At 38.0% G+C, this 15,261-nt stretch overlaps 1 protein-coding gene across 5 annotated transcripts in view; it reads left to right on the top strand.

Moving 5' to 3' along the window:
- Positions 1 to 15,261, top strand: part of TEX14 (testis expressed 14, intercellular bridge forming factor) — a 143,717-nt gene that overhangs the window by 82,372 nt on the left and 46,084 nt on the right. For all 5 annotated transcript variants that reach the window (XR_011975288.1, XM_072646846.1, XM_072646845.1 and 2 more), the window contains exons 12-17: positions 1,222 to 1,412; positions 1,735 to 1,885; positions 6,946 to 7,862; positions 10,499 to 10,599; positions 12,136 to 12,218; positions 14,497 to 14,775. Coding sequence is in view for 4 of the 5 variants with exons in the window: in XM_072646846.1 (XP_072502947.1) it covers positions 1,222 to 1,412; positions 1,735 to 1,885; positions 6,946 to 7,862; positions 10,499 to 10,599; positions 12,136 to 12,218; positions 14,497 to 14,775 (1,722 nt within the window). In the remaining variant the exon portion in view is untranslated. The remainder of the gene's footprint in view (positions 1 to 1,221; positions 1,413 to 1,734; positions 1,886 to 6,945; positions 7,863 to 10,498; positions 10,600 to 12,135; positions 12,219 to 14,496; positions 14,776 to 15,261) is intronic.

Below are 15,261 nucleotides of genomic sequence, written 5' to 3'. Positions count from 1 at the left end.
TTAATTCCTATAATTCACTTTCCTGTTACATGGAAATATGTATCCAGTTTTCTATAAGGCATAGGCTTGGATTAATAAGGTAGAAAGTTCTTGTCTGCATTTCACATAAATTCTCTTGCATTTTTTCTGAATTTTTTTTTACAGATTTCTTTATTTTCCATTTATCCCTTATCCCTCTCCTAGGCATTTTATTCTCATGGCTATAGTTCATAGAATCATGAAGAGATAGAATGTTAGAGCTAGAGGACCTTCAAGACTTTGTAGGCCCACCCTCTCATTCTAATTTTTATATTGTACGTGATTTTTATTGTTATAAACAACAAATACTAGGAAACAAAGAAAATATAGAGTAAGTTTCCAAATAAAACTCTAAAATGTAAAACTTTTTTACATTTTGATTAAGGAAAAGAATAACAAAACAAATTTTAATAAAAACAAACAATATATTTATCCCATGTCTAATTCTAAATCTAGCCATGTACTACTTTTAGAAATCTATTACCTTTGTTTTTAATCAATGAGTATACTTTTCTTATTCTACTGTCCTGGCTTTCATCAGTTTATACAAATCTTTATATATTTCTTTGAATTCTTTATTTTTTTTTTAATAGCACCAAAGTATTCCATGGCACGAGTATACCATAATTTACCCAGTTATTCCCTCTGTTGAACAAATAGGTTGCTCACATATGGCAAGTAAAACAGCTATGAATATAAAGCCTTCAAGTGCAGGGACTATCCCTAGCATAGTCTCTGGCACATAGAAGGCACTGAATAAATGTTGCTAGAATTGAATACTTTTTGACAGATAGGTCTCTTTTTCCCTTTCTTGATATCTTTAGGGTAGAACTTCAGTAATTAGATCACTGGATCAGAGGATAAGATCAGTTTTGTGACTTTTATTATTATGTGATATGTTGCTGAAGGTCTAAGATAAAAATATCCAGCTACAGTTTCACAAACAATGTAAGAGTCTATCAGCACAACCAATATCGAATTTTGCTTTATTTCATGTTTTTGCCAATTTAATGGTCAAAAGGCATTATCTTAAACTTGTTTTGATTTGAATTTTTCTGAGTATTCAAGAATTTGAAAAAGTATTTCACATCAACAGTGAAGGGATTGTTGTCTAAAGAGGTGATATGAGTTGTCTAAGGTTACACAACTTCATTTGATTGATTTGCCTGTGATTAGTTCCCTCATGTAATATTTTTCTTCCAGATACCCTACCCTGGAATGGTCTAGAAGGCTCAGTTATTAAGGAAGCAATAATTTTGGGGAATCATTTGGAGACAGATGCCAGACTTCCAAAAACTTACTATGATATTGTTAAGACAGGCATACAGGTCAAACAAAAAGACCGGACAATGAACCTTCAAGATATTCGATATATTCTAAAGAATGACTTAAAGGTAACACACTCTGATGGAGATAAAAGCTTTGGAGATTTTGTTTGTTTCTTTAAATATCAATATTCACATTACTCTTATCTAAAATTCATTCTACTTAAAAGTATTAACAGGGTCCTATTTGTTATATGTTATATCTTAGAATTATGGAATCTCAGAGTGGGAGAACACTTTGTAATACAAACCATCTCAAACAGGAATTTCCCCTAAAATACCCCAGCATGTGGTTGTCTTGCATTCCCTTGAAGCTCTCCAGTGATGAGACTTGTCCCTTACATTTATGTGGCAGCTGATACATTCTTGCAAATATATATCTCTGTTACAGGATTTAATTGAGACCCAGAGAACCCATCCAGTTGAAAACACAAATGTTCAGAAATATAAAAAGCATCATGACATAAATATTTACTTTGGCATGGCATCAGAAACTAAGAGAGAGACTCTGGATTTGGAAGTTCGGGAGCTGAAGGAAACCGGTAAGGCATGAATTTACAGAGATTGAATGTGCTAATTGAATGTACTAATAAGTGCTTGCTTGATGAGAATTAATCTTGGGTTGTGAGCTCATTAGAAATAGAAACTATCTTTTACCTTTCTTTGTATTCCTATTGCCCATCGTAGTGCCTGGGAGAGAGTAGGCACTTAACGTTTACTGACTGACTGATGAACGAATCATAATTTGAAAAATGACTTGTTCAGATGAAATTTAAGATCCTAATGTGTCTTTTAAACTTTTTGGACAAACATAATTAGTACAAATAATGAATTCTGGAAAGGTGCATGTTTTTGAATTTGCATTATTCAGTTATAAAATATTCATCCTAACCCTTTGGAAATATTCAGTGTAGAGTGAACTGAATACATTAAATGAGGCACCCAGGAAGCATCCATTTTAGTCTCTGCTCTAACTTGGAAGAAGTCATTTGAGTTCTCCTAGCTCTTTTCTTCCAATCTTTCTTATTTGGCTCTATGAATATTTTACCTATTAGGAAGTGGGTAACATGTTTAAATGATGATTAATTCTCTGAAATCATTTGATCATTATGCTGATCAGAGTTTCTAAATATTTTGGAGTTATTTGTCTTTACAATATTGTTGTTATTGTATAAATTGTTCTCCTGGTTTTGTTCACTTTGCTCTCTGTATCAGTTAAAACAGATCTTCCCAGGTTTCTCTGAAACCTTCCATTATCATTTTGTACAGCACAATAGTATTCTATCACCTTTATATATCAGAACTAGTTCAGCTGTTCCCCAATTAATGGGCACCTTCTGAGTTTCTAATTCTTTGCTGCTACAGAAAGAGATATACATATAAATATCTTTGTATGACCTTAGTTAAACTTTACCTATTAGAACTAATCTTTCAACCTATCCTCCCTCTCATTCCCCCTTTGCTTCACCTTCCTTCCTATGTCCCTATTGAGTGAAATAATTTCCAGACCCAGTGTGTGTTTGTTCTTCTCTCCCTTGACAACAATTCAGATGAGAATCTGTCAGTCAGCAAACATTTATTAAGTGCCTACTATGTGCCAGGCACTATGCTAATCAATTGGGATAACAAAAAGGAGCTCATAATTTAATGGGGGAAACAACAGGCAAACAAATATATATGAACAAGCTATGTGCAGAAAGAATAGAAAATAATTAACAGAGGAAGGCACTAGAATTAGGAGGGATTGGGAAAGGCTTCCTGTAGAAAATGGAATTTTAATTGGAACTTGAAAGAAGCCAGTAGGCAGAGATGAGGAGGGAGAGAATTCTAGTCACGAGAGCCAACTAGAGACAGTACCCAGAGGCCAGTTTCATTGGATCCGAGTATGTGGTTGGGAGTAAGGTGTAAAAAGACTGGAAATGTAGGAAAAGGCTAGATTATTAAGGGGCTTGGATGCCAAGTGAAATTTTATGTTTCGTCTTAGGAGTGATAGGTGACAGAGAGCTAGTGGAGTTTACTGAGTAGGGGCAATTTCATAGATCTGTGCTTTGGGGAGGTCATTTTGGTGGCTAAATGCAGGATGGACTGGAGAGGGGAAAGAATTCAGGCAGACAGACCCACCAACAGGCTATTGGAATAATCTAGACAGGAGGTAATGAGAGTCTGCTCCAGAGGGGTGGCTACATCTGAGAGAAGCAGGGTGAATACTAGAGATATTGTGGTGAACTTGACAGGCCTTGGCAACAGATTGGATATGAGGGAAGGGGAGAAGGAGGGATCCAGGATCACTTGTAGATTGCCAGCTTGGAAGATAGAGAGGAGAATGTTACCCTCTGTAGTAGTAGGGAAGGTAGGAAGAGGGGAGGGTTTAGGGGGAAAGATGATGAGTTTTATTTTAGACATGTTGAGTTTAAGATAGCTATAGGACATTAAGTAGATGTCTGAAAAGCAATTGGAGATGTGAGACTGGAGGTCAGCAGTACACATCCCAATTATGTGAGATAATTTTCCCTAACCTTTCTTTTCCTTTCCCCTTACCTTTCTCTTCCTTTCCCCTTCTAGTATATTCTCCTTCCCCTTCCTTTCCATTCTTTTAAGATAAGCAAGACTTAATAGAACCACTCCTAAACATTTTGTCTAATTATAGTCTCTGTGTGACCCCTGATGATGATAGAGTTCAGAAGGGACAGGTGCTATTTCCCCATATTTGAATGTTAGCAGTTTAATCTTGTTTAATCCCTTATCATTTTTCATTCATATTTACATTTTCATGTTTCTCTTGACTCCTCTGTTTGTACATCAGAGTTTCTCCACAGCTTTGGTCTTTGTATCAAGGATGCTTAAAGTCCTCTATTTTAATAAAGATCCATTTTTTTCCCCTATAAGGGGACACTCATTTTTGATGGATAAGCTATTCTTGATTGTAAGCTAATATTTTTTAGTATAAGGTATTCTAAACACTCTCTCCCTTTATGGTGATGGCTGCTAGATTATATGTGATCCTGAGTGTCATTCCTTAGTTCTTAAATTCCTTCTTTCTAACTGCATGTAGTATTTTTTCTTTGATCTGGAAACTCTTAATTTGAACTGTAATGTTCTTGGAGTTTTCATATTAGGGTTGATTTTTAAGATTTTTTTAGATGTGATGTCTAGATTCTTTCCATGGCCTTCAGTTAGTTGAGTGATTCTTAAGGTTTTTTTCCTTCAGTCTGTTTTTGTTGTGAGATACCACATATTTTCTTCAGTTTTTTCATTCTTTTAATTTTGTTCTAATATTTCTTGTCTTATGTAATCATTGGCTTGTATTTGGTTCGTTCTAATTTTCTGGGAGGTTGTTGTTAAGATTTTGTGCCAAGCTGATAATTTCCTTTCCAATTTTTCCATTACTCTCATTTCCTTTCCTCTTTTTTCATGTAACACTCTCATTTCATTTATAAAAATATTTAAAACTCTTTAAAATTTGTTTCATCTCTTTCAAGAATTCTAGTTGAGTTTATGCCCAAGGTATTTTCCTTTGAGGCTTTGCTTGTTGATGTTTTGGAGTCATTCTCTTCTCCGTCACCATAATAGCTTTTCATAGTAGATTCGATTTATGTTCACTCTTTCAAACTATTTCCTGACTTCAGACTTTATATTATGGCCAGACTTCTGAAGGGAATGCCTGGCCTCATCCTGCTGCTTTCTTGGAGTATTTAGTGTTATGTTATTGTAGGATCTCAGGGACTATTCAGGTTTGGAACCTGTAAGCTGTCAGGGCTTGCAAAGTAGTCTTATCCAGGGCAAAGTCTCATTGCTAGCCTCCTGATCTGAGCTCTGCAGATTTCTGTCTGGGCTTGGTTTGGAGCTAATGGGCCTGTGGGCCTGTGCCATTTGAAGGTTTGAGAGACTACTGCTGGATCCATCCTCTCTTAACCACCTGGGAAGTTCTGCCTGTTCAAAGTAACAGAATTGTAGGTTTCCTTTTGGTCAGGGGTTCCTGCTCTGGTTATTCCACTGCAGGCTTCAATTCAGCTGGAAGCTGGAATTAAGATCTCCATTCCTAGAGTCTGAGCCACTTAGCTACTACTTGCTTCTGGATTCATATGGGCTCCCCACCTCTCTCTTCTCAGTTCATCCTGTGTAGTCTGTGATAAAACTGACACTTAGCTGCTATTCTTGCACCCACTCTATACTAGTTTAGATTTCTCTGTGCTAGATCTGGGTCTTCTTCTTGCCCTGAGACAGCCTATCCCTGCCTGGAAGTGCCACAGGCTCCTGGCTAGACCATCCCCTTGTCTGCATACTTGTCTTCATGAACTGAAAAGATGACTTGCTATGATTTTTTTTCCTTGTATTTCCTCATCCATATGCAGTCTGGTGCATTTTCTAAATGTTTGGAGGAGTTATTTTGAGGGAAGTTGGAGAGGTTGAAACCAACTGTACTTCTTTCTGCCTCTCTGCCATTTTGGTTCTATCGCCTCTGTGGTCTTGTTTCCCAGAGCTAGGGGTGGGGACCTTGGCCACATCTGTGTAAGAACTGCATTTCCACATCACAGACTTACCAGTAACACCTAACTGTAGTTCTTGCCTTCAAGGGAGTTTCCAGTATAAGAGGAGAAGTCAAGTTAGCACATGAGAGAGATTAAAGAGAGACATGTCTAAGGATATACAGAGAAAGGGGAAGTTTAATCCAGTACCAAGAGCACATAATGCCAAGGAAAGGCAGGGTTAAAAGAATAAACTGAGTGTTGTACAAGACTCTAATCAAGGAAGGCATCCCCCAGGAGAGGTGACCAGACTTTGAAGAGATTGAGTGGCAAGGAATGTGAGACATTTTGATATTAACAGCCAACCAGTGAACATTTATTAATTGCTTGCCCTGCCCCCTGCCTTGTGCTAGGCACTAGAGGTACAAACAAGACAAATGGCACCATCGTTCTGGGAAGATGAACAAAGTATATATGAAGTAAATAGAAAGTCATTTGGGAGGAGGCTCAAGCAGCTGGGAGAAGAGAGGATCCAGAAAGGCTTCCTGCATGTGGTGGTGCTTGAGCTAGGCTTAGCAGGAAACAAGGGACTGGAAAAAGGAGAGGTGTAGTTGGAAGAGGCTAAACATTTCTTACAGAACTGGGATGTTGGCAAAGCACTTTATACACAGCAATGCTGTAGTTTCAGTGTTGTGGCTGTTATCATCTCTTGTACTGATAAGGAAACTGAGGCTTCATTAGATTAAATGACTTGCCCATAGTCATCATAGCTAGTAAGTGTCTGAGACAGGATTTGAATGAAGGTCTCCTCATCCAAATAAAGCCACATGGTGCCTCAGGCTTTGTTGCTTTCCTGTGGAATGGGTTGAGGAGCCTTTGCCACTTGCTGCTACTGCTACAAGCCCTGGAAAATAAGCCCAGTGCTTCTTAAAAATCTGTCCTACTCATGCCTATATTGTAGCATTATGTATTTCTGTATTCTCACATCTGAGATGTAGAGTAAATAATGAAAGGCAGCTTCAGGGTTTCTGATTCCATTTCAGTAATCAGAAGAGGCTGCTTGGCTGCCTTTCTGACTCAGTGTGGGACCTGTTGGTAGTCTTCTGGAAGATCATGGTGTTGATTCTTTCCCACAGGGTGTCAGCTCGATTCACCACAAGGTCACTCAGCTTTACCTGAAAAAGCAGCACTGGATTGTGAGGTTTTGAATCACAGTATGACAGCCAAGGAAACTGAGAGTCAAGCTATTGCATCTGAATTGACCAGGGCATGTAGCCCAAGTTGTGGAGATGAGAGCCTCCGTAGTTTTGAAATAAATGAAATCTACTCTTGTTACTTAGATACATGTGACAATGATGTGGGAGAAATTATTACATCAGATATATTTCTAGGAAATGGAAAAAACCAAGGGAAGGAAACTGAGTCCATAACTGGAGAGGGTCCTGAAATAAAGAAAGCTTCCCACTCAGATTATAGTGAGGATGATGCTATTTCTGAAGGAGGCACAGAGTCATCCTCTGAGGACTGGGAGCCCCTCAATGACGCTTTCGATTCACATGTACAAGAGGTGACCAGGGAAACCAAACCAGACATGAGCAGCGAATCCAGAACAGAACAGTCTCTTGGTAAATGTGTTCTTAACTTGAAGATCTCTCAGACTTTAATGCAGCAGCTGACTGAATCCCTGCAAAATGCAGAACAGAAGATAGGCAAACTAGAGATGATGAGGAAGCGACAGGAGCAGCAGATGTCCTCTTCATGGGCTGCCCTAAAAACTTGTGCAAGGGATTGTGACCCATCAGCTGTGTGGGCTGCCTTCGGGCCCCCAGCAAAGTGCTACAGCCCTCCTTCCACACAGCTGCCAGGACAGCATGCTGGCCATGTTGACCATTTCCAGAACTTGGTGAAGACAGCTCGGGCAGTGAAAGAATTCCAGGGCATGGGTCTTGGCAGCATTGGCCAAAGGCACAAGAGAAAAGGTGGTCACAGCTGGAAGCCTTTTAAGTCTGTCCCTGAAGAAAGTATTGGAGACCAGGTTGAAAAGGACCACCAGGTAAAGTTGGAAAATAGGGGAGCAAGGAGATGGAAGCAAGCAATGCACTGGCCTGGACACTGCTCTTGGCAGGCTAGACCAAGAGGGAGGGATGACATTGAAGTCCTCTCGGGGTCTGTATGAGGATCACTTTATTGTTCACTAACCTTTACTAACATTTACTTAAATTTATTATATGCCAGGCACTAAGGCAAATGCTTTTAAAATATTAAAATATCCTTTGATCTTTACAATAACCTTGAAAGGTAGATGCTATTATTATCCCCATTTTACAGTTGAAGAAACTGAGGCAAACAGGTGAAGCGACTTGCCCAGGGTCACATAGCTAGTCAGTGTTTAAGGTCAGATTTGAACTCATATCTTCCTGACTCTAAGCCCAGTTCTCTAGCCACCACAGAGATGACTTCCTGCCTGTCCATAAGGATCTGTGCACTGCCTCCCCTCCCCTCCCCCGCAGGATACTGATACTCATATAAAGAGACAGAGGCTCTCCCCCAACCCTAAACTCAGACAGCTCTGCTTCCTCATTGCTTGCTGCTTCTCGTTGATTGCCCAAGTGTCAGCCAGCCTAGGAAAGCGTGGAAGAGTTGAACACCATTCTTGTTTCCATTTTATCCCTTCATTTCCACTGTACAGTCTCCCTTAGAAGCTACCTCCTCCAGTTCTGTGCTCTTTGTCCCTAAGAGCCCCCAGACCTTTCCTTCCTCCATTCTTCCTTTGCTCCCTTAGAACTTTTTGAACTCAGTGTGCAAAAGATGGGGTGGGGACAAATATTTATTAAGTGCCTACTATGTGTCAGGCACTGTGCTAGGTGCTCTTATTATCCCCATTTTACAGGAAGAAACTGGGCAGACTAGCCCAGCTAGTCTGGGGTCATATTTAAACTCAAGTCTTCCTGAATCCAAACACCTTGAGGTCAAGGACTGGAACACTTTTCCATTTGTGTCCCCAATATTTATTTTAGTGCTTGACACAGATTATAACCTAAAATTCCAGTGAGAGAAAGAGGCAACAAACAGTCATTTTCTCCTTGTCCATTATCTGAAAGACACAACTCCCAGGGAAATCCTCTTTCTCTTATAAGCAGTTCATAGTTTACCTATTCCTTTTAGGCCCCTCTTTGAAGTAAATCATGTCAACTGGGGCGTTCCAGAATTCAGAGACAGAATTCCTCCAGGCTTCCTTTCAAGAAAGAAATATGTGAACCACAGCACATGGGCTTTGTGCCTTTTGGCCACTCATCCAGAGGCCTTTGTGTCTTTTTTTTTAAGGGGTCTAGAAAGTGACCTACAGATAAATGAGATTATTGTATATGAAACATGAAAAGGAAGATTTATTTCAGGCAGGTATAACTTCTTATCCAATTTAGGATGACTTTTAAAATGGAGGTGATAGTCATAACTCTTACTCTATAGTACATAAGTTACCAAAGGATATGAACAGTTTAAAAGGAAAAATAAATTATTTATAATCACTTTAAAAAGTGCTCATTCTCATATTGACATGGCCGTTATGGGAATTTGTTTTGCTTGACTATGCTTGTTAGGAGGTTTTTTTCTTTTTTTCTGGTGGAGAGGGGTGGGAGAGAGAAAAATGAATGCTTGATAATGAGAAAAAATTCTAATAAAAAAAGAAAAATGTTCAACTTCACTAATAATCAAACAGGTACAAAATAAAATAACTTTGAGATTCCACCTCTCACCCATCAAATTTGGTAAAAATTACAAGCTACAGAATTCAATGTTGTAGAATATAGAGAAACCACTATAATTATTCCTTGCTAGTGGCATGGTAAACTGAGAATCTTTCACACTGTAGCAGTATCCATAAAGGCTACAAAAACAATCCTTCTCTTTGACCTAAAAATCTCATTGTTAAGAATATATCCTGATGTGTTAATCATAAGCAAAACATTTTCTCTTCAGAGATCTTCATAGCAGCATCATGTGTAATTGCAAAAACCTGGCAGCATTCTAAATGTTCAGCAGTAGGGAAAAGGTTAGGCAAATTGTGGTATATTAATCTGAATAATATAAAGCAGTTTAACATGGACAGTTACAAGAAGTACGAAGAAATTTGGGAAGATCTTTATGAAATTATTCAAAGTGAAAAAAGAAGCTGCACCAAAAATGGAATGAGAACAAATGGATAAAGAATCCTACCAGAGAGCACTAAAAAATGCTAGAATACTTTATACTTTGAAATTAATTCAGTTAAATGTAAATTGCTACAAAAGCAAATGTAGGTATTAGTACTGATGTTTGATGTCTCTGATAAAATATTTAATTTTCTAAAATTGGAGATAGTAACCAAGCACGTGGTGCATGCTTATCCTCTCAACTGTCAAGTATGCTGAGGCTGAGAAATCTTGTGAGCTCAGTTCTGAGCTGCAGAGGTCATGTCAAACTGAGTCTGGACTAAATTTGGCATCAATATGGTGATTCCACGGGAGGGGCTAAGAGGAGTAAACCAGCCCAAGTGGGAAATGGAGCAGGTTAAAGCTCTTGTGCTGATCATAGTGGGATGGGCCCTTTGAGGAACCCCTATACTTAAAAAACAAAAACTGAATGTAGTAGTCACAAGAAGCAAGTATTGCCTAAGAAGAATGTAAAAGTGTATTACCTTTCCCCCCCCAGCCATCATCATTTTGTGGAGCCAATAGACAGTGCACAAATGTTAAATTACAGTACCATGACGAGAATTTGGAAATTACTACCAGAAACCAAGATACAGTCAGGTGGGTTATTTATGTGACTCTAAGGTTATTCAGTGATTTTTAAAAACCCAGAAAGTAGATGGCTTGTGACTAATGGGAGAGTTAAGTCTACTCCCAAAAGCTTTTAAGTATCTGTTTACTTAGCATAACCAAAATTATTCTAATCTGAAGAAAAACTTTTGGGTGATATTAGAGATTAAAAGTTTGATCCTAGCAACCTAAGCGTAATCAATAATTTGTGAAAAGCAAAATATCTACCCTCACAAAAAAATGATTTAACTGTGTTTCCCCCGCCATTCCCCATTTATGAAAAGGAAAGTGAGCTAATCAGTTAGTCTGATTTTAGAAACCACAGGGAAGCCAGAGTTGAGAGTTTCAAAGCCATCACTGTAGCCTTGTGCTCTGTGATTATTAGCCAAAGAAATTAAATGGGCATAAAATGGTTTCATGGGAGATAATACAGCAACTGAAGTCATGATTATATAGAATTTTTTTAAATTAAAAAAATCTAATAATATTTTCTTATTATTGTGTTATTTAAGTCATGTCCGACTCCTTGTGACTTCATTTTGGGTTTTTCTTGGCAAATATAGTGGAGTGATTTGCCTTTTCCTTCTCTACCTCATTTTACAGATGAGAAACTGAGGCAAACAGGGCTAAGTGACATTGAACTCATGAAAATGAGTCCAAGCCCTAGCCTCTAATACCACCTAGCTGCCCCCATAATATTTCCGACTAGTAAGAAAGACCAGTTGAAAGAGGGGGAAAGTGAATATCTTTTGAGATAGGATAATCACACCAATTCCAGTTTTTCTTGCTTAAAAATCCCAAGATGGTGTCATTTTAATTTATAACTACAATATCAGCTCTGCTGGGGAAAAGTTTTCATTTCTTTTGATCTTAGCAGTAATGAAAATAAAGCTTTTGCTTTCAAATAAAAATTTTGAGTAGTACGAATTCAATATGAATGAAGGATTCAAGCATTTTAGATTCATGTGTTGCCCCTTGTTTGGGAAAATGACTTAAATTGAATTGTTACATGAAAAGTTAAAGCAATCTAAAAGAACACAGTGTTCAGAAAACTGGCAATTAGCTTGATAGTAGAATTCAATGATGTGTCAAAGATCGCATATCTAGTTAATAATAGAATTAATATTATCACTTAGTGCTCATAGATTTTATACCCTCCTCATTATACCCTGCTCCCATCTTTGACTGCCCGGGTCACCTGGGCCCATCACAGCAGCAGCTCTCGAGGTACTTTGGTTTTTACTGAATGTGGCCTGGTTTCCTGAATACCAGGAACCCAGTCTGTAGTCCAGAGTATGCCCCCCACACCCACCTTGAAGTTGGCTAAGGGAACCTAATGGGTAAAGTGGTAGGGATTTGGATGTCCTCTGGTGATTGGAAAGCATGAATAAAACTTCCAGTGTTACAATTAGTGACACAGGGATGACAGTTTCTCAAGTTGCTCTGGTAGCCTTTATATTTGGCAAGTTACAAAACAGGTGTTTTTCTTTTTAAAAATCATACTACAGTAACTCTAAACCCCTTTAGGATGGGTGTGGAATCAAGATCATCTGAATTTTATAATTCAAAAACAAGAAATGATGACAGAGAGGCACGATTAAAATGGACAAGTGAGTACAAAAGCATAGCTCTGATTTATGCAGAATTTAATTCAATCTGTTTTTTCATACCTGTTTAGGATATATGATTCCATGGCATGTATTAAAATGGTTATAACCATAGCAACATTCTTTACTCTGAATGACCAAAAGCTATTTTCTTATGCCAGATCTCATCTTAAGAAAATCATCTTTTAGATAAACAGGCAATGAAATGGAAAAGGTGATATCTTTTCTATATTTTGTTTATTGTTTATGTAAAATGTTACATAATATAATTCATAGGACAAGTATCATAACATAATGTGTAATATATAATATTTTATTACCGTCTATATGTATGTATATGTTCAGTCTTCTGTGTATATATATATATATATATATATATATATATATATATATATATATACACACACAAATACATATACATACGTGTGTGTGTGTGTGTGTTGTCAGGACAACACTGCCTAGTAGAGAGCTAGACTTAGAATTAGGAAAAACTTGAGTTCAAATACAGTTTCTGAATCTAAATCTAATCTGAATCTAAATGTCACCTGCATTGGTATGGGGTATTCCCATACCCGGAATTTCCCATGCTAACAAAATCACAGGTTTTTAACATATTTTCATGTGTATAAAAAAAATAATAATATATAGTGTGCTCTTTGGTATACTCTGGTCCTAATTCTTTTATATCAATGTAAAGAAGTGTTGTCTTTTAAACTAACATAGGGTTTAATGCCTGTGTTTGCATTCTAGAACTTAGAAATAGGCATATTTAGAAAAGATATACATGTGCATGTATTTGTAAGTATAGGCCTGTATGCGTATTATGTATTATGCCACTTGTATTCCTTTCCCAATTTCAACTCCATAGTTCAGCTTTACACTGCTGTCTACTATCAAAGCCCTTGTTCCTTCATTTTATCGTCTCGTGCCTTGCCATTGTTCCTTCCTCTCTGAAACCTTCACCATCTTCCTACTCATATATTACTAAACAATGTAGAGAAGGCACCCAGTCATGCTGGGAACAATGTAGATCTCTCTTGTCTAGTATCAATTGAACCCTCACTGTAGCAAGGCAGATTTTTATTGTTTTCTTCTCTCACATGTTTCCAAATCTCTTCTCTCCTCAGTCTTCAAAGAGTAATGGGTCTGGAGTCAGAAAACTTGAGTTCCACTATGACCTCTTATGCTTATACCTATATAACTTACTTATACCTTATAACTTCTTTGTGTCTCAGTTTCTTTATCTGTTAGGAAAAAAATGAATGTGGGAGAATCCAACTAGAATCCATCTAAGGTCTCTTCCAGCCTAAGATCTATGACCCTTTTATTCTCCTGCACCCCTCTTTCTCAGCAGTTTCCAACCTCATACTTCACTAAGAAACTAGAAGCCATTTTCTGTGAATTCCCTCTTTTCTCCCCCTCTATATCTGAAAACTCCTTGACATCCTCCCTTAGTCTCTCCTCCTTTACTCCAGTTTCTGATGAAGATATTCTTTCTCCTCACCAAGGCCAGGCCCTCTACTTGTAACCTTGATTCAGGTGAGAAAATTATACTTCAGTTTGCACTCAGAGTGGAGTTTCTCCAGTTCGCTCTGGAGATGGATAGCATTGTTTCATCTTGAGTCCTTTAGAATTGTCTTGGATCATTGTATTGATCAGAGTAACCAAGTCTTTCATAGTTGATTATCATTACAACATGGCTATCACTGTGTACAATGAACTGGTTCTTCTCACTTCATTTTGCATCACTTCATATAAGTCTTGCCACATTTTTCTGAAATCACCTGCCCATGTCTTTTCTTTATAGCATAATATGGCACCACAATTTTGTACCATAATTTGTTCTGTCTATATGGGTGATAGAGTTGCCATTCAGCACCAGCTATACCTAGTGCCAGTAAAAAATCCTCTGTAATCTCTTTCTGACTAGTTGTCTAACCCCCTTACCACTCTGGACTGAGAGCTCCCAAAGTTGCTGCTTTAGTGTCTACTGTTGCCACCATCATGGGTTCCTGATAGCCCTCTACCGTGATGCTACAGACTTTTCCTGACTACTTCTTTAAGTTTTCTTAGACCAGAAAAATACCTCACCATGACTTTTTGTTGATTCTGCCATACCAAAATTTGATTGGAGACATTATTTTTAAAGTAGTTTGGAGGGGATTGTTGGGAGAGTTCAACTGGGTGGCTGCCCTTAATCTTTGATCTTATCTCTTTCTTTTCATGTAAAGTTATGTTCATGATGAAAAGATTTATTGCACTTTATTATTCTGTGGTCTAGCTGAAGTGAAAGAAATGGCTGAAAAAGCAGCTAGTGGACAGCTTGGAAGTCTTCTTTGGTCTCCTCAGAGCCATCTCACTTCAAATGGTGAGACAGAAAATGAATCTGAATCAGTGCAGCAGTCTCCTCCTAGGGAACCAACGAACACTGACAGCCATCAGGCTGATCCTCCCAGAGATCATGATGATCCAGGAAGAAAGGATGAATGTGAGAAAATCATCCACAGTGTCTCTGACAGTGAGGACAGTGAGGGCAAGACTAGCTTCCAAAATGTAAGAGGTAAGTCTGATTGCGAAAATAATATCTAAACAGGCGTTCTACCCACATTTACATATTAAAGGAAAAGTACACAGCCTGTTATTCAACTCTAGGAAAGTCTCTGAGAGCCTCTTCTGCTAGATTGAACTAGCAGATTCTTTTCCACAGGGTCCTGCCCTCAGGCAAGGAACTATATAGGGAAAGGGGAGAGAGATTGAGAGATTATGTCTTTTATTTTATCAGATGGAAATTTTTGTACTTACTTAAGGAGCCCACTTTTGTAATTTCTACCCCATGCAAATACAGGATTGGAGACATTTGACTCAGTGGCATCTGATATGAAAAATATTTATGAATTTGAGTCAGCCACAAACTCAGCCTTAAAAAATAAAATCAATGTGATTGCCACATACAAAACTAAAGCAAGCTTAAGCATAAATCGAAGGCTAATATCTATAAGGGAGGTAGTAGTCCCACTATACTCTGTGCTGGTCAGGTCACATCTGG

This window comes from Notamacropus eugenii, chromosome 2 (assembly GCF_028372415.1).
Source record: "Notamacropus eugenii isolate mMacEug1 chromosome 2, mMacEug1.pri_v2, whole genome shotgun sequence".
In the NCBI taxonomy this organism is placed as follows: domain Eukaryota; kingdom Metazoa; phylum Chordata; class Mammalia; order Diprotodontia; family Macropodidae; genus Notamacropus; species Notamacropus eugenii.
Note: the sequence above shows the minus strand (reverse complement) of the source record. Positions and strands in the feature narration are given on the sequence as shown.